Raw genomic sequence first — 20,645 nt, forward strand, 5'->3', positions numbered from 1 at the left:
GAATTCTTGATGACTTGTTGCACCTCTCTGAGAGAGAATGGCAAGTTTAAGGTATCCTTTTGATCGGGTGAGAGGGACGGGAGGTTCAGCGCTTTTAAGTACTCGGGGATAGAGTCTGCTGAGGTCACAGGGGGGCTCTCAGACCTTTCTATGCTATAGAGGTTAGAGTAGAACTCAGCAAAGGCCTCCCCTATCTGTGAGGGAATTTTGAGGAGGGAGCTCTCTTTGACAATGCTATGTATACGTGAGATACTAGTTCTGTTTCTGATTTTGTTGGCTAGAAGGGTGTCCGCCTTATTGCCCTTATAAAAGTACAGTTGTTTGAGTTTAGTTAGGTTATCCTGGGTTCTCCTAAGCTCTAGTTGTGAGATGTGATTTTTAAGATCTATTATTTGGGCTGCTAAGGAGTTAGCAGGCTTTACTCTATTTTGGGATTCTAGATTTCTAAGTTTAATGTGAGCCTGGGACAACGAGAGACCCGTTTGCTTTCGGAGTTTAGCCTGTTCAGATATCATTAGGCCTCTAATGGTTGCTTTAGCAGCTCCCCAGAGGGTGTCATCTCCAACCTGAGCCTGGTCATTAGTTTCCAGGAAGTGTGTAATTTCTGTACGCAGTTTTTCTCTAAGGGCAATATCTTGTAGGAGATTGTGGGGCATGCGCCAGGAGGGTCTAGAGCGAGTAGTGTTTGAGGAGATGAAGTCGGCAGTGACACAGTCATGGTCGGACCAGGGGCAAATAGAGATGGCTGTGTTAGTGACCAGATCTAGTGAGTCTGCCGTAGAGAACATGTAATCAAGTCTGGCGTATTGTCGATGTGATTGTGAGTAGTGCGTGTAGTCTCGATCCTTAGTGTGGATAGCCCTCCATATGTCAAAAAAACCTGATCCTGTCATGAGAGTACGGAATTTTGCAGCAAGTCGTTCTGTAGAAGGAGGCGCCCTGGCCAAGTCAGAGGACTTTCTATCTACTTTCGGATCCCAGGTCATGTTAAAGTCTCCCGAGACAATAACCCTACCTTGTTTGTGTTGGGAAATAACATGAAGTATGTGTTTGAGGCACTTAGGCTGATGAGTGTTGGGCAAGTAGACTGACACAAGTGTATAGAGCACATGGTTGATGGTACAGATTAGGATGACATATCTGGCCTGTGGGTCTCTAATGGTCAAGACAGGTTCGACGGCTAACCTCTTATGCAAAAGAATAGCTGTGCCTCTGGCTTTTTTGGAGAAGGGTGCATACTCTATATGTGTATATTCCCTGGAGGAGAGTCTGATCGGCTCGTCAATTAGCCAGTGCGTCTCTTGGAGGAACACTATGTCAGGATTGTGGTGTTTTAGTGAGCGCAGTAAGAGACTTCTCTTAAAGGGAGTGTTAAGTCCTCTAACGTTTTGGGTGAGAAACCTCAAAGGAGAGCAAGTCATGTCTGGAAGTGATTAAGAGCTGGGTACGGAGGGTCCGAGTACCAGTGTCTGGGAAACAGAGTGGGGAAGAAGATAAGGAGAGGAGAGGAAAGGAAATAGAGAAGACACTTGATAGTGCCTCTAGAGCGGTGGAAGTAGTCCACCTCAAGGGAGCCCTGACGTGGGCTTCAGTGGGGGGGTTGAGCATACAGCTCTGGAGCTAGTGCAGTGGGGCAAGAACATCAGCCCCGCTCTATTAACATAATTATCATAACATAAAGTGCTTAAACCAAAGTGGTTACAAAACAGCAGATAACATATCTTACTAAGACAAATAACATATAACTTATTAAGTGAGTAAACATTTTGACGGCTCAATAAGCCTCACAAATACCTTGCCTGACTCAAGTTGCAGGCTAGTCAATAAGAACCATCAGTTAAGACCTAGGAGCCTATATACATTTAAAACAGGACCAATGACTCCTGAAGGAACCTACTCAGTGGGCTCAGAGTGTTCTTGGGAAACTTGTGATTGTTGTATCTTAGGTCTTTTTACTCTCTGTTCTTTCGTCGACCATTCAGGAGCTGAAGCTCTCAAGGCAGACCGAGGTTGGGTCCGTGCACCCAGGGGGTCCACCAATAAACCCCATGAGGCCAGAAGGGTCGTACCTTGAGAGGGTGTGGTGATGGTTATGGACTGGTTATCTTTGGTTACTATGAGCCTGGTTGGGAACCCCCATCGATATCGGAAGTTGGCCTTGCGTAGAGCAGAGGTTACTGACTGAAAGTGGCGACGTTGTTGGAGGGTGTGTGCTGAGAGGTCAGGTAGTAATTGTACTCCCTCAAACCTACCACTTAGCTTTGGTTTTCGGAAGGCAGCTTGAAGAACGCGATCCTTATATAGGTAGCTATGGAAGCACACTATGATGTCCCTCGGCTTGTCAGAACTCACTGTCCTAGGGCGCAAAGCCCTGTGTGCTCTCTCCATTGTGCTAGTGAGGCCTTCAGGGGTGCCTATAAGCTCTCTGAAGAGATCCTGAAGGTAGCCCTGAATATCTGTTGGAGCCACCGATTCCGGGACTCCTCTGAATCTGATATTACTTCGTCTCGATCTGTCCTCCATGTCAGCCAATTTAGACTCCAATTGTGAAATCTGCTCAGCCAGATTTTCGGCATAGGCCAGAATGTTGGATTGATCTACAGCCTGATCATCCTGCTTGCGCTCCAGCGCATCAACTCTGTCACCGATTTCTGAGATTTCTTTCTTGAGTTCAGCAGAACTGCGCTGGATTTCTTGGGTGATGGACTTAGTCTGAATGGCTAGGAATTTCTTGAGCGATGATTCTGTAATATAATGTTGGGAGGCAGTTGCGGAGTGTAGGCTGGATTGAGACTCCTCGTCTTGAGAGTCCGGTTCACTTATTTCACCACCTGGGTGGGGTAGGGACTCCTTAGAAGAGTGGGCAAAATGGTCAAAGACTGTCTTCTTAGGTTTGGGGTTTGATTTGGGATGTTTCTTCATCATGTGAGGCATTTTATAGACTAGTTACTATATCCCTGGAAGGCAGAGTAATAGATCCCTGGAGGCTCAAGGGTAATATACTGCTGTTTTGGAAGAAATTCAAGGGTTATGCATGTCACATACAACCACACAATTTACATAAAATCTATCTCATGGTTAGAGCGGGGCTGAGTCACACTTTAGAGGTTAAAGTTACATGAATACTCACATTTGATGCTACAAATCTGGACCCTCACCTCGGGGAATAGGGGGATACGACCCGAAGGAAGGGGAAAGGGAATTGGATGTGACCCACCTGGACTAGGCGGGAGCGGGGAGGTGAGGGATTGGAAGGCAGCAATTAACCCTTTTGAAGTCACGCAGAGCTGGCCGGATTATACCAGTCAATATACCACAAATACCTTATTAGATCAACAATAGTGCAGATCTTGGGCTAGGCTAGGCTCAAAATGGAATCACCTACCCCTTAACTAAGGAAGGGTTGACCTCAGGTGGAAAGAAGTGAATCACCCTCAGCTGTAGGTGTGAATTATCAGTATTACAAAAAGAGAACTGGCACTACAGTGTCAACATACAAGGTAACCAAGATGGTATTACTTTCTGCAATTTCCAAAACCAGATCTAATACACCTACAATAACACGATGTAGGCCTAGGACACAATAGGTTAATCAGTGCAAATCTAGATTAATATATGAAAGCCCTAAGTGGTAAAGTAATTATGGGCGATATTATACAGAAATCCCTGCAAAGGAAATGGAGCATACAGTTGCTTAGTATACAGGCAAGACTATTACCATGAAATGGACCTGCAGGAAAAAAGAGTTGTTAGACCAGCAATGAAATAACACAACACTCCACCTTGAGCCAAGGCCCAAAGACACATAAGCTGACGCAGCAGCAATAAGTTAACAGTATAGTAAGGCCCACTAGTATGGAATGTCAGGCTGTGCAGTACAGGGCCAGAGACACATGAAATAACACAGCAGCAATATTTGTTAACAGTCTAAGGCATATACACAAGCTAATATGGACTGCAGAAATGTGTTACACAGATCATGTGTCAGACTGCTGTACGTGGCTGGAAAGGTACTGGGTTCCTTAACTATCTAAGGAGAGTCTCAGGGTGTTCTGTTTGAGGCTGGCCTAACTTTGAGAAAGCAGTTTAAGTCTGGTTTCAGATAAGCAGTTCAGTACCCAAGTGGAGATAGCGTGAGCAGGCAGGGAATGTCTTAACAGGACCTGTTGGATGGGTCTTAATAATCACTGGGGATGCTCTTCTAAAAGACTGCTGTAAAATTGGTAGGATTACTCCTATCAAGAGCGTTCCCAGGTCCTGACAGTGTGACCTCCTCTAGTGCGGGATTAGGCTGCACAGCCACAAAGTTCAAGGGGGGGTAATAGCAGCTCAAATCCCCCCTAGAATAGTCTCTCCCCAAGCTGGGCAATACAACTCTATGTGAGGAGGCCCCCCAACACCCGGCCAACAATATAGGAAATATATAGAGGAACAGTCTCACCAATCAACGTCGTGCGGCTGGGCGGCAAATCCTCTGCTGATGGTGGAGGATCAAGGAGTCAAACAGGCGCTGGTATCTGATTAATATCTAGGCCCAAGATGGCCGCCGTTCGCGCCCTCCTGTGCTGCACTAACAAGAAGGCCAAACACCAATTGCTTTGAGGGGTGAAACTGGTCTCTCGGCACCTCTAAATCTTCATCTCCCTTGGGCACCGCACTGGAACAGTTCTCGCCGCTCGCCTCTGCAAATCTCCCAGCCGTTAGATCAGGCCACCTGAGCTCCCACGTGTGATGGCTCCCAAAGTTCCTCAAGACAGGCAGGTACCGAGCGTCCGGTGGCTAGGAGACCCCACACAGCTGACAAGTGCTCCGGAGCGGATCCCCGGCCCTCCGGAGCAAGTCAGTAGGCAGGGCTGAGGGTAAGACAGGGGTATCCGGAGCAGGTTGCGTCTTGTGCGCTAGGTGGCAGGCGGTCAAAATCTGTTATCTAGCAGGCTCGATGTAGGGCAGTTGACCTTGCTCAATCTTCTGTGTAAGGTGGTAGTTAGCCCTCCGGAGCGGAGCCCCGACCCTCCGGAGAGCAGGTCTCTTCGCTGTCCCCCTCAGGAGCGCCTTCAGTTAGAGAGGCAGTAGTATGCCCGGACTGTAAGCAAAACGTCCCACAAATATCCTCAGCCCTGTCCGGAGTGCTTAGGGTAAGCAGGACAAGTACCAGGGGCAAGCAAAAAGCAAAATTTCGCACTTTAACCCACTAAATGCCAAGGTTTTATAAGTCTGCAGGAGAGAGCTTCAGGCAGACACGTCCTCACTCTCCAACGGCTAGAGAGTCTTCTTCCATCGGCGACGTCTTCAAGCAAATCGGCATCTTCAATCTTCTTTCTTCGCTCCTCCGCCGCGGAGCATCCTTCCTGCACGATGATTTCCTGACGAATGAGGTTCCTTTAAATGACGTCATCCAAGATGGCGTCCGAATTCCGATTGGCTGATAGGATTCTATCAGCCAATCGGAATTAAGGTAGAAAAATCTGATTGGCTGATTGAATCAGCCAATCAGATTCAAGTTCAATCCGATTGGCTGAACCAATCGGCCAATCAGATTGAACTTGAATCTGATTGGCTGATTCAATCAGCCAATCAGATTTTTCTACCTTAATTCCGATTGGCTGATAGAATCCTATCAGCCAATCGGAATTCGACGGACGCCATCTTGGATGACGTCATTTAAAGGAACCTCATTCGTCGGGAAGTCGTCGTGCCGGAAGGATGCTCCACGGCGGAGGAGCGAAGAAAGAAGATTGAAGATGCCAATTTGCTTGAAGACGTCGCCGATGGAAGAAGACTCTCTGCCGTTTGCTTCAAGACATCGCCCGGATGGAAGAAGACTTCACTGCCGCTTGCTAGAAGACATCGCCCGGATCGGATGAGGAGTTCTGCCCGGCGGGGTGAATACAAGGTAGGGAGATCTTCGGGGGGGGGTAGTGTTAGGTTTATTTAAGGGGGGTTTGGGTTAGATTAGGGGTATGTGGGTGGTGGGTTGTAATGTTGGGGGGTGGTATTGTGTTTTTTTTTTTGCAGGCAAAAGAGCAGTTTTCTTTGGGGCATGCCCCCACAAAAGGCCCTTTTAAGGGCTGGTAAGGTAAAAGAGCTTTGAACTTTTTTTAATTTAGAATAGGGTAGGGATTTTTTTTTATTTTGGGGGGCTTTATTATTTTATTAGGGGGCTTAGAATAGGTGTAATTAGCTTAAAAATCTTGTAATCTTTTTTTTATTTTTTGTAATTTAGTGTTTTTTTTTTTTTTGTAATTTAGTTTAGTTTATTTAATTGTATTTTTAGATAAATATTTGTAGTTTATTTAATTTATTGATAGTGTAGGTGTATTTGTAACTTAGGTTAGGATTTATTTTACAGGTAATTGGGTAATTATTTTAACTAGGTAGCTATTAAATAGTTAATAACTATTTAATAGCTATTATACCTAGTTAAAATAATTAACAATTTACCTGTAAAATAAATATAAACCCTAACATAGCTATAATGTAATTATTAATTATATTGTAGCTATCTTAGGGTTTATTTTATAGGTAAGTATTTAGATTTAAATAGGAATATTTTAGTTTATAATATGAATTAGATTTATTTAATAAGAATTTAGTTAGGGGTGTTAGGGTTAGATAGAGTTAATATAGTTAATATAAATACTATAGTAACTATATTAACTATATTAACCCTAATATAATTAGGGTTAATATATATAATATAATAACTATATTAACTATATTAACCCTAATATAATTAGGGTTAATATAGCTGGCGGCGGTGTAGGGGGATTAGATTAGGGGTTAATAAATTTATTATAGGTGGCCGCGGTGTAGGGGGATGTAGATTGTAGGCAAAAGAGCAGTTTACTTTGTGACAAAGCCCCGCCAAAAGCCCTTTTAAGGGCTGGCAAAAGAGCTGAATTCTTTGGGGCATGCCCCGCAAAAAGCCCTTTTAAGGGCTGGCAAAAGAGCTGTTACTTTGGGGCAATGCCACGCAAAAAGCCCTTTTCAGGGCTATTTGTAGGGTTAGACTTAGGTTTAGTGGTAGGGATAGTTTAGTATTTTAGGGGTTAAATAATTTTAAAATAGATAGCGGCGGGGTAGGGGCTCACTTTAGGGGGTTATAGATTTAATATAGCTGGCTGCGGTTTAGGGGTTAATAACTTTATTAGGTAGCGGCGGGCTCCAGGAGCGGCGGTTTAGGGGTTAATACATATTTTATGGTTAGGATAGTGAGGGGGGATAGCGGATAGAGGGTTAGATGTGTCGGGCTATGTTAGGGAGGCGTGTTAGACAGTGCGGGTGATTTAGACTTTAGTCAGGTTTTGTAGGCGCCGGCAGTTTCTAACGTGCCGTAAGTCACTGGCGACGCCAGAAATTTGTACTTGCGCAGATTTCTGGACATCGCTGGTTTGTGAGACTTACGGCACTTTAGCCTCTGACGGCGCCGTATATGGGATAGCTCGAGTTGCGAGCTGAAACTGCGGGCGACGCGGGTTCCCTCGCTTGCGCCGCAAACTACGATCTATATCGGATCGCGCCCTATAAATACTATTTCGTATTCGAATATTACATTTATAAAACACAGTTGTAGACTAGAAATACTATTTCGTATTCGAATATTACATTTATAAAACACAGTTGTAGACTAGAAATACTATTTCGAATTTGAATATTACATTTATTAAACACAGTTGTAGACTAGAAATACTATTTCGAATTTGAATATTACATTTATAAAACACAGTTGTAGACTAGAAATACTATTTCGAATTCAAATATTCCATTTCGAAACTGATAAAATACATAGCTAAACATTCTATTATTCAAACAAATATTTTCGAATAGTATTGAAAAATTCAAAAACAAAAATTCGAAAATACAATGTTAGAATGTTATATAAACATTCGAAATTCGATTCAAATGAATGAATGTATCAAAATTAGTTTTACATTTTGAATTTTTAGAAACATTCGCCCATCCCTACCCACTGATTTGTGCGACTATTTGATCTTATTGGCACCACTCCCCAAAGATCTATTTCATTTCTTTTTGTAAGGTGTTGCTAAACAAAACTTTGTGTCTATGTATTTTAAAAAAACAAAAACATTTCCTATTGGTTAAAGCACCCCACACAACCTTAGGTGTACTCATGACAGTGTATTGGAGTTGTATATAAAGCCAGAAAGTCTCAATTTATTATAAAGAGAGGCAGAAATGATTCAGCCCATGAAGGCAAAATATTGTAGTGTTAGGACCAGTCAACACTGAGACACCTGGCTGATTAGTGACTGGCTGAGCAGAAAATGGCCATGTTGTGTAACTAAGATCCTAATTTTTTTTTTTTTTTTTTTTTTATTGAGGTATATTCAAACATAACAGAATACCATTCACATTCAGTAAATAACAGAAATAATCCAATACAAGTGCACAGACCATTACGTAAAAAGCTATGTCCACACTATACAACTGTAATGTACACAAAGCCTATAATGACTCATTGCCAGTGGAGCTTATAATACAGTGATACACTTACATTAACATCTGTGACATTTGAAAAAAAAAAAAAATATACATGGAATTTGTTACCAAGCATAAATATAGCATGTTGTGTACCATGAAGTAAACATATCATCTGTCTTTATGAAACTATCTTTAGATCTTATAGAGACCATACCTCAATTTAAGGGGTAAGGGGGATATATTAATGACACACTTGTAATAAATGCAATTAAACAGGATTAGTGGGTACATATGGGGTCTGTGCCCCTGAGCTTAACCAGTAAGCTATATGAGCTGGGGGGGTCAATCTAATAATGGCCATATTAAAAATGACCTGTATACAGAGATCCAAGTTGGGCTGAAACAGAATAATGCTGGATGCATTTATTTAACTAGGTACAATTAGATTAAACCACATCTCGGTGAAATATGAGCTATAAATTCTTGTGTAAACTATCCTATATTGATTAGCGGGAAACATTTATATCTACTAGCAAAAACTTGCTGCTAAAGTAAAACTTGAGCATCAGACATATATTTTCTACTGAAGAGTACCAGTATTATTACAGTTAGAGTCCCACTTAACACTAGGCATATTATAACACTGACCCAGGAGTATGGGCCCTATACCCCTAGGTCCAGAGTGAAATGTATATACACAATACAAGAATATGGCTAGTATAAAAACGATAAGAGTCTGACAAATATAGATATATAAAATAAGACAATATAACTGAGGTCCAAGGACTGCTTTGGTAATGCCCACTAAACTAGGTGGAAATCTCGACTATAATAATCTGTCCAAAGAACTGCATATGTAGGGTCCTAGGTAGCAATTTTCACAGTCAGCAATTGGGTGGCTTGGGGTCTAATACCAAATACTTAAGAATAAATGACCCTGCTTCTAACGTATACAAGCATGGAGCAGATTGTAGGGACTTAGAAAATAGTCAGTACTAGAAATATAATACAACAATCTTAAAATATTTAAATATAAATAACCCTGCATTTAGTGTTTATAGGCATGGATCAGATTGTGAGGGCCTAGAGAACAGACAGCACTATAGATATAATTCAACATTCTTAAAGAAATAGAAAATAGCCAGAGTTCTATAACAAACCTTAGAACACTAGTCGTCTCTGCTATTCTGCACTTCTAAATAAACAACCATGTATTAAACAAATCAACAAACTTATAGGGCAACTTGTGAGTTCAGCTGATGAGCATCATATTTTATAATTGCAAGAGGAAATAAAAAGTCTCAAATTTAAGAACTTTACTTGGGCACAGTAGAGCAACAGACTGTAGAAACAAAGTTCACCCTACAAAGGAAGAGTTATCCTATTCCCCGCCTGGCTGAAGAATATGTAGGAGAACTGCCAACATGAAAAAAATGGTCGTGAATAGCCCTGGGATGTCTGTCGGTCATTAGATGTTCTCTCCCGGCTATTGTCGAGTCCAGCAAACCAGTGGCCATAAAGCCAGAGCTGCCATTTCTCCCAGTGTCCTCTCGGGAATCAACAGCGTTCTCGCCGTATAGGCCTTTACTCACTAGCAGGAATACGGGGGTTAAGCACGGTGAGATGATCCGTGAGTTGCCGTGCGCAACTAGTAAGTCCTCTGAGCTTCTAATTGTGTAGTCGGGTGGCTGCTCTCCTGTATCAGCTGCAACCCATGTGGTCAGATGTTTCCGTGCAATGAGAGTGGGTCCCCAATCTTGCTTCTGCCGAATGCCATGTAACGGCTCTCCCATGGTTAATCCACATATTGCAGGGTCCGCATTAAAGGCGGCAGCTGGGGTATTGGCAACACCAGGATTGAACTCGTTCAATAGCGCGTTCTCCCACGCCACTTGACACGCATCCAACAAAGCACTCAGCCCATTCACGATATATTCGGCTATAGTCATCGCGTGCTCTAGTAGAATCCAGCTTCCACTTAGAATTATTTTTTCCTCTGTTCACTGCAGCCCTGTGTTTCAATACTCAAGTCAAGATACCTAAACTGCTGCGTAGGCTATAAGATGGCCGCCTCCAGGTCACCTCCGCAAATATCTCCATTAAGAATGTAGGTTACCATTTCTCTAGAGTGCTGGTCTAGCGTCCAAAATTCACTGGCAAGTGACTCTGTAAACAGCCAGACTGCATGCTGCAAGTTGAGATACAACAAACCATTAAAATCATTAGTTTTAGGACAGTTTTTATCGGAGCTGTGTGAATATGCATTCTTTCTGTTTCAGAGCTAGCTCCGCCCCCCCAAGATCCTAATTTTAATATAAAAGATTTTTGCAGTCAGTTTTTTTTTTCTGCATTATTTAAAAATGTTTTATTTATTTTCAAGTGTGCGTGTGTGTGTGTGTGTATATGTATGTATAGGGCTTTGGGGCCTAATTTTAAGGCACCATGGCTGAGTTTGTAAAGCCATGACTTACATTTTTTTAAAAAAAAATAAGTAAATGTTATATAATTATGTATTTAAAATAGACATTAGCTTGAGAATACTATGTAGATGTAATTTTTTTAACAGTATATGAGTTGTAGATATAAGTGTAAAGGTTTAGATTCAATAAACTGCTAATAAAAAGTAATAGGAGCTGCCATGTTAGAACCTAGGATTTCACCTTTTATATCTCTTCTGCTCAGGACAATTAGGGGCAGATATAAAAAAGAACAATAAGAGAGGGTGCAAACAAAGCTGTGTGGAATATAGGATTGTTAAAGTAACTAACAGGGTATCCACACAGCGTTGTTTGCACACTCTTTTTGTTTGCCTGTATTAAATCTGTGTCTAATTGTCCTCAGCAGAAGAGAAAGATAAGGGGACAACCTAGGTACTAAACAGCACTCTACTTTATAGAAGCTCGGAGGAATTGAGAAAAACAACAATTTTCAGAGTTAAATCACATGAAAAGGGAGAAAATAAAGTTTATTGAAACATTGTTGTTTTTTTGTTGCTGTTGTTTTTTTACTATACATAATTAAATGTTCTATATTACAATCTCAAACAGTTTGTTTCTTTAATATTTCAGAACCAAAGTGTTGAATGTTCTGTTTTGTGAACATTTAAGAAATGTAAACCATGAAGTGCAAATCAAGATGCTACCTGTGATTATCTCTATTTGTTATTTGCTGACTTCCTTAGTTCTTTGTATCTTTGATTTTTTTTTGGGGGGGGGGGCTGGATCTGTATTGTGTAATACATCTAGAGAATGTTTAATGTTAGTTTGATAAAACAAGTAAGAACTCATTGACACGTCTAATGGCTTTAGGCTACCTGCCAGTCAACCCCACCCATCCTTTTCCGCCACTTCATTTTTTTTCAGGGCCAAATAATAGTTTTATTTCCTACTTCAGTCTTCTATTTGTCTAAACAAAACAGATCTGTAGTACAGATGAGTTATGAGTGTTTAGAATGGGTAAGTATTGGTTTGATAATGTGATAGGGAACACGTTTTGCAGGTTTGCTGAAACAGAAACAAAATCTGTACCATGTAAACTGCACCTCTGTTGCATCTAATTTGTGTTTTGTTGTCTTGTAGTGGATGATAGTACTGGTGTTATAAACTGTACATGCTGGAAGAGTGCCATGTCAACAGAAGTGTCATTTCAAGGTAAAGGCATATTATTGCGTAGATCCTCAAATAATCAAATAAGTAGCAAACCATACAACTGTTTAGAAGTATTATTGCATATTAATCCATTTGATTCCCGGTGTGTGTGTGTATATATATATATATATATATATATATATATATATATATATATATATATATATATATATATATATATATATATATATATATGTATATATATATATATATATATATATATATATGTATATATATATATATATATATATGTGTGTGTGTATGTATATATATATATATATATATATATATATATATATATAGATATATGTGTGTGTGTGTATATATATATATATATATATATATATATATATATATATATATATATATATATATATATATATATATATATATGTGTGTGTGTGTGTATATGTGTATATATATATATATATATATATATATATATATATATATATATATATATATATATATATATGTGTGTGTGTGTGTATATGTGTATATATATATATATGTGTGTGTGTGTGTATATGTATATATATATATATATATATATGTGTGTGTGTGTATATATATATATATATATATATATATATATATATATATGTGTGTGTGTATATGTATATATATATATATATATATATATATATATATATATATGTGTGTGTGTATATGTATATATATATATATATATATATATATATATATATATATATATATATATATATATGTGTGTGTGTGTGTATATATGTGTATATATATATATATATATATATATATATATATATATGTGTGTGTGTGTATATATATATATATATATATATATATATATATATATATATATATATATATATATATATATATATATATATATTCTTGAAATTTGTAGTGGTCCACTAGTCTTGGACAACTTAGAAATTTGACTTTTTTCCTATCTTTTTAACATTGAGTGGACTAGTAACTTTTCCCTTGGGCTGGTAGTAGCTTTTAACCATTGACTAGTTAACCATATTGATATGTTTCCACCCTTGTATGTATATGTGTGTGCGTGTGTATATAACACTAGGACAATATTTACTGCAAAAAACTGAGACATCATTTTTTTCATAACCAAGAATATTCAGCTTTCCATCACTAATTGTAGTCAGAAGAAAAATAGTCTGGTCACCAGTTGGTGTGGCAACCTTATGATTATATAGGTATTTTTAATAAAAGTCAACCCTTGAACTAACCACTAAAACCAAAATTACCCCCCTCAATATAAACCAGTGATGGCTATCCTTGGCACTCCAGATATTTTGGAACTAAATTTTCCATGATGCTTAGACACTCTGCAGTCTAGTTGAGCAGCATGGGGAATGTAGTTTCAAAACACCAGGCGTGCCAAGGTTAGCCATCACTGATATAAACTGTACATTCTGTATTCTGCTCCAGTACAGTAGTTATAACATCTGTTCCTACAGTGTTTGTGCTTATAGGGGTTGATTTATCAAGCTGCGGTGGACAGGGGCGCACATACGCGCCCCTGTTTGCTGCAGCTCACCTCTGGCAGGCTGAATTCCGCATCCGGAATTCAGCATTGCACACGAGCGCTATTTTGAGCTCACATGCAATCCCACCCCCTGCTTGTGCACATCTAATCACATGCGGGCCGGAGCTGTCAATCTCCCTGGTTGGACGAGACCGGGGAGAATGAAATTCCCCCACCTAAGAGGTGGCGAAAAGGTTAGGGAAGCAGCGGTCTAATGTTAAATATGGACTACAGGTTCCCTGTAGGGCGAAGCGTTTTATAAATCGACCCCATAGTTTAGATAAAATATTGTAATTGGGTAAAAATCACTCCAAGTGCTTATTTAGGAGAGTCTAGTCTGACTCCTAGCTTCCCACTAGACAATGCAATTCTAAAATCTAGCTGCTTTTTGGTAGCATTGCCTTAAAGGGATATGAAGCCCAAAAAAAATTATTTTGTGATTCAGACTGATACCATTTTTTAATAAAAATCCCAATTTACTTCTGTTATAAACTTTGCTTTGTTCCCATGATATTCTGTCTGCAGCACTACCTGGCAGGAAATAGTGCTGACATCTAGTGTTTTGCAAAAGGATAACATTTATGCAAAACTGCTACCATATAGTGCTCTAGAAATGGGTCGACTACTAAACATACTTCCCTGCTTTTTAACAAAAGATATCAAGAGAAGGAAGAACAATTGATAACAGAAGACAATAGAAAGTTGTTTAAAATCACATGCAATATCTGAATCATGAAAGAACATTTTTGGGGATCATATCTCTTTAAATAAGAGTAAGCTGGGCCATGAGTATGTGTATTTGTGTTTATATGTGTAAATATGTATAGAAACACATATATACACGTGTGTGTGTGTATATACATACATACATACATACTTTGGAGCCCTTTCCACTCAAATACCTTTTAAACATGAAAAAACTTTTTTTATATATTGTAATGTGTTTTACTGTTTTTTTAAAAGAAATATTTAACATTCCAATGTTCTTATAAAAAATGTTCTTTTATTTTTAAATGTCTCTCTCTCTCTATGGATGCTTGCCTAACCACGTTTATGCATTCGGCTGTTATGTTTTGCCATTTCTCTGCTTATTCTGCTTTATGCCTGCCTGCACTTCAGGATAGTATGACCCACTTAGAACCCTATTTGTGAACTTGCCCAGGGTGTGCCTCCTGGCTCTTGCTGAGGGGGTTCTGTGTGCAGATGGGGTGTAGTGGAATCTACTCTGCAGACTTCTTGCTCCTGATGTATATTACTGTATGGGCCCTTGCTAGTCTTGTGACATAGCTTTTGTTTTATATGTATTCTCTTCTTGTACCTAATGTGTATATATTGACTTCTCGATGATGAAATTTAGGTTTACTGTCCACTTTATGCCTAGATTTGTAGGCGCAGAATAAATATACAGCTTTCTTGATATGTAAAAAGAATGCTTTATTCCCTATCTTTAGTAGGAACATGTATTTTGATGTGTCCTGTTTCTCTTCTTATAGTCTGTTATAATTATTTTACAGGGTCTGCACCATCTATATGCTTAAGGATCTTTTTACCTTAGATTTCTATTAGCGATACATATCATATCTGCCATTGATATTCTCTCTGTATTAGTGTGTATGTGTCTCTATATCTATATATATATATATATCTATATATATATATATATCTATATATATATATATCTATATATCTATATATATATATATATATATCTATCTATATATATATATCTATATATATATATATTTTTTATATATATCTATATATATATATATATATATATATATATATATATATATATATATATATATATATATATATATATATATATATATATATATATATAAATGTGTGTGTATCTATACTATAATCGCATTTGTAATGCGTCCGGCCTCAGTTGCGCGCACAGCCAAACAAAGCATTAACAAAAAACACCTAACCGTCCGCACGAAATATTAACAAAAAAACACCTAACCGCCCCCTAACCTAACACCACCTAAGTTAAAACCAGTAACATAAAATTAAAAAAAACTATCTTCTTAATAAATTAATTAAAAATAAAAAAAATAACAAAATAACATACAATTAAAATAAAAAATCCTAACATTATTGAAAAACAAAAAAAAAAAACCTAAGATTAAATTAAAATAAAAAACTTAATCTTGAAAAAGCCCCTGGAGAGGGTTGAAACGAGTTGATTGTGTTATTTTGTTTGTCAATTTTGTAGCCTGGTATATGCTACACTCTACTGACTTTGTTCTGCAATTTTCCTTTATTATCCTGGACATTGCACAAACTTATATATGAACATTTACACTTACATCCACTAAGGCTGTATTATTACTGCCCAGCACTAGAGCTAACTGACATTGTGATATCACTTCCCCACTGGCCACTGGCCTGACTGTGATCTTATGATATCCTTGTTACCTACTGTGGGATATTATACACATCGGCAGAAGTTTTTTACGCATACACTGTATGTATCAAGCGCATCGGAGGCGGAATCAGCTGTGTGTCAGCTGACAAGACCATTTACGTGATGATCAGACGCAGCACAGAACCCGGAAGTCAAGTACTCCATGGGGCGCGTCTGCAACAGAGAGAGACTAACTGCCGGAGTACCGTATAGTGTGATCCGACATTACACACATTTTGCACAATATTAGTGCCTATAGTAACATCTGCAATTGTATGTTTTTTAGCATTTCTATATATTATATTTTATGTAGCATTTGCTTTTATATTTTATGTATTAAAATCTGTACTATTGTAATTTGTTTTCTTCAAGCTCATCTTTAGTCACATCTTTTTGATACATTGAATAGATCAATCACCATCACTTCCCTGTATATATCACAGATACTGTTATTCTATACTTCCACTGTCCCTAGCTGCATAGCGCCAGTACTCCACACCCTTTGTACTATCCGTTTCCTTTTGGGGGGTTTCCTTTGGGGGTACCCTCCTGTACTTGACTTTAGGGTATTTTTGTAGCGCCAGCTCTTCCCACACAATCCTAAAATTTAATTAAAACATAATTTTTATTAAAATGTATTTTAAAATATGTTAATGTGAACTAAAATCTGAGTCACAAGTGAATTGGATGAAAATTTTCTTTAATAATCTGAATTTTTAAGTGAATTGTTACTTTCTAACTTCAAGTCATATTAGAGTCTAAGAATGATTCCTAATTTGTATTTCAACAAATAGGAATGTTGTTACTATCATATGTAACAATAACAGAATAGCAACCAAGTAAGGGCAGTTTGCAAACATTTATTATTATTATTATACATTTTAAAGGGATACTGAACCTATTTTTTTTCTTTCATGATTCAGATAGAGCATGCAGTTTTAAGCAACGTTCTTATTTACTCCTATTATCAATTTTTCTTTGTTCTCTGGTATCTTTATTGGAAAAGGAGGAATGTAAGCTTACGAGGCAGCCCATTTTTGGTTCAGCATCCTGGATAGTGAGTGGTGGGAACATTTAGCCACCAACCAGCAAGCTCTGTACCCAGGTGCTGAACCAAAGATGGGCAGGCTCGTAAGCTTATGTTCCTACTTTTTCAAATAAAGATACCAAGAGAACAAAGAGAAATTTATCGTAGGGTCCCACCCACTCCCGCTTCCTCCAGCGATGGGCCGCCCACCCGCCTCCCTCCTTACGCTCCCACTCACCAACGATCGGCACCACCTCTTACCGAGGCAGAGAGGGCCACAGAGTGGCCCCCTCTGCATCAGTAACTCTGCAGATCTATTTCTGCAGTGCCCCACTCGTAGGGCATGCAGAAATAGTGCAATCTCACTATTTTGAGCGAGATTGCGGCAGAGAGAAGCCCAGGACTGCAGCGACGTACAGGGTACGTCGCTGGTCCTTAAGGGCATAACGACCAACGTTGTACAGTGGCTGCTTAGTAGGAGCTGGCACCTCAGAAAGTGTGCATATGAGTGTGCACATTTTGATAATGGAAGAAATTTGTAAAGTATATTTTTTGAATTGCATTCTCTATCTTAATTTTTTTTTTTTTTTTTGAAAATTTTTATTAAGATATTCCAAAGAGACAACAAAGGATATACAAGTCAAATTATAGAATACAGGGATTAAGACAAATTGAAAGTTATACAAACTCATTGTTCATGATATCCCCCTGTGGTAACTTATAACTTATGCATACACAGTTGTCTCTTCTATAAGAGATCTAATTGAGAGAAAGGGGTGTGTTCCAGAGGTGGGGTAACGAGTTATGTCAATCTCTCACATATTGCACAAATTTTACAATAAAGTTTAAAGCTGCTGAAAAACCAACCATTAATAAATCAGCGAAGACTGAGGGAAACGTCTCTCAGCCGAAGAAAGAAGGTAGAGAAAAGGATGAAGAACAAGAGGAAGAAGAGAAGAGAAAAAAAAAAAAAAAAAAAAAAAAAAAAGGGGGGGGAGGGAAGGGGAGTGGGGGAGGGGGCAGCCCTAATTAAATCTGTCTACTCCACAGGGCCAACATCATTTCGTGGATCTCAAGGTGGTGCGTTTTTAGATAGTGGTATCTCTCCAGAGAAAGGAGGTCCGCAACGGCTACTCTCCAATCCTCCAATGTAGGGATGATTTGGGTCTTCCAGAACTTTGGTATGAGCTTTTTAGCTGCAGTGAGCATAATTAGTAAGAAAGGGCATTTACCCTCGCCAGACAACTTTGGAAGTGATAGGAACAACAATGTAGTTGGGGTATGAGGAACCAGTGCTCCCAATATCTCCGACATTTCTGACATAATCTCTCGCCAAAATTCCCCAAGCCTGGGGCAAGCCCACCAGATATGGAGGAGCGTACCTTCCCCTCCACAGCCTCTCCAGCAGGTGCTGCTAAGTGAGGGGTATATTCTGTGTAATCGGGACGGGGTTAGATACCATCTACACAGGAGTTTTATGTGAATTTCCTGTATCACTGCCGAAACAGAAGTTTTTTTGGTCATTCGAAAGGCCTGACGCCAGGACTCCTCTTCTAAGTTACAGTTTAATTCCTTCTTCCACGAGTACGTGTAGGAAGGGAGGTTTAATGAGTCAGGGTTGCCTAGAATTTTATAAATTTTAGGAATCAAGTGAGTCGGATTTGCTTGCGAAACACAAAGTTCCTCAAAGGGTGTCAGTTTTCTACCAAAATCATTTTTATGTTTATGGTGAGTTATAAAATGTATCAATTGATGATACTGAAGCCATGAGGAGAAAATCTCCCCATGAGCCTCCATCATGTCAGAATGTGTTTTAAGTTTCCCATCTATTGTGACAAATGATATCGTGCCTGTGCGGAGGCTGTACGGTTGCATTCTAGTAAATCCTAGTCTACAGAATGGGAGGGCAGGGTGCTCTATGATGGGTGTAAGTGGGGCATCCCTAGTCAAGATGTGTGTAGTTGTGGCCATTGTCTTATCCCAGTCTGTCAGTACATTCGTTGTGATGAGATAGTTATTAATTAGTTTTGGTCTAAGGTGATGTGATATCCAGCCTAGTGTAGCGATGTTGTTCAATTTGAGTATTTGCCTGTCAATATTTATCCATGTTTTATCTCTAGAGTTGTGGCCCATTCCACCATGTGTTGTAGTGAAATTGCCTGTTTTAAATCTTTCCAAGCAAGGCACTCCCAAGCCCCCCTCATCTCTTGAAAGATACATAGTTTTCCTAGGGATTCTGGGTTTAGACCCATCCCATATATACTGTTCAAATGTTTTTTGTAATTGCGGAATGTACCCCTCCGGGAGTGAAATGGGGAGAGCCTGGAGGAGATATAAAATCCGGGGCAGGACGTTCATTTTAAGCACTCCAATTCTCCCTAGCCAAGATAACTTTTTGCTTTTCCAGGATGACAAATCCCTAACAATTTCATTTTTTAAGGCGTTATAATTGAGTTTAATTAAGTCTGACATGTTGGTGGAGAGAAATATACCTAAGTATTTTAATTTGTGTCGCGCGATGGGGATGTTGTAAGCGTTACTCAAATGATTTATGGAGTTTGGGTTAGTATTTATGTTGAGGAGTTCATATTTAGAAAGGTTCAGCTGGAAATTAGAGATCTTACTATAATTGTTCAGTTCTGTGAGTAAGGCAGGGATAGAAGTGTCGGCCTCTGTTAATGTGAACAACGCATCATCTGCATAGAGAGCTTGTTTATGCTCTTGCTCCCCTGTCTTTATGCTCTTAATCTCAGTGTTATTTCTAATCCTCTGAGCCAGTACCTCCATGGAGATGGCGAAGAGGAGGGGAGAAAGGGGACACCCCTGCCTGGTGCCGTTTTTAATGTCAAACGAGTCAGAGAGGACCCCATTAGTCCTAATTCTAGCATTGGGGTGAGAGTATAAAGCCATTGTCATATTCAGAAAGGGCTCAGGGAAGCCCATTTCCAACATAGACCTTTGCAGAAAAGACCACCGAACCCGGTCGAAGGCCTTCTCCGCATCGGTCGCCAAAAGGATCAGGGGTGTATTTGTTGTTTTCGCGTGGTTTATAAGGTGTATAATTTTTATGGTGTTATCCCGGGCTTCTCTGCCCGGGACAAAGCCAACTTGATCGGTAGCTATTAATTTAGGCAGAAATTTGTTTAGTCTGTTAGCAAGAACTTTAGCTAACAATTTCACATCCGAATTTATGAGGGATATGGGCCTAAAGTTTTCGGGGCGATTGGCCGTTTTGCCGGGCTTAGGGATTACGGTTATGTGGGCCTCTAGGAGAGATCTAGATAGAGTCGGGGTTTTTCGCAGGTTGTTGAATAACTGTAGCATATGAGGGAATAACTGATTGCTAAATGTCTTATAGTATTTAGGGGTGAATCCATCTGGCCCTGGACATTTACCCGCAGGGGTGTTTTTTAGAGCCTGCTGGAGTTCCTCTAGCGTGATAATGGATGCAAGATCTTCCCTCTCACTGTCATTCAAAGTGGGGAGGTTAAGATTGGAGAAAAATCTATCTGAGCGTTCTCTGAGGGTAGGTTCATCTAACTGAGGCAGAGATGGGGGGGTGGTATTGTCTATATTGTACAAAGT

The 20,645-nt window shown here is 39.3% G+C and overlaps 1 protein-coding gene across 1 annotated transcript in view; it reads left to right on the forward strand.

Annotated features, from left to right (window-relative positions):
- STN1 (STN1 subunit of CST complex) overlaps positions 1-20,645 on the forward strand; it is a 343,767-nt gene that overhangs the window by 123,200 nt on the left and 199,922 nt on the right. The window contains exon 4 of the mRNA XM_053692435.1: positions 12,021-12,092. Within this exon, the coding sequence (XP_053548410.1) occupies positions 12,021-12,092 (72 nt within the window). The remainder of the gene's footprint in view (positions 1-12,020; positions 12,093-20,645) is intronic.

The sequence above is a fragment of the Bombina bombina genome, chromosome 9 (assembly GCF_027579735.1).
Source record: "Bombina bombina isolate aBomBom1 chromosome 9, aBomBom1.pri, whole genome shotgun sequence".
NCBI classification, from domain to species: Eukaryota; Metazoa; Chordata; class Amphibia; order Anura; family Bombinatoridae; genus Bombina; species Bombina bombina.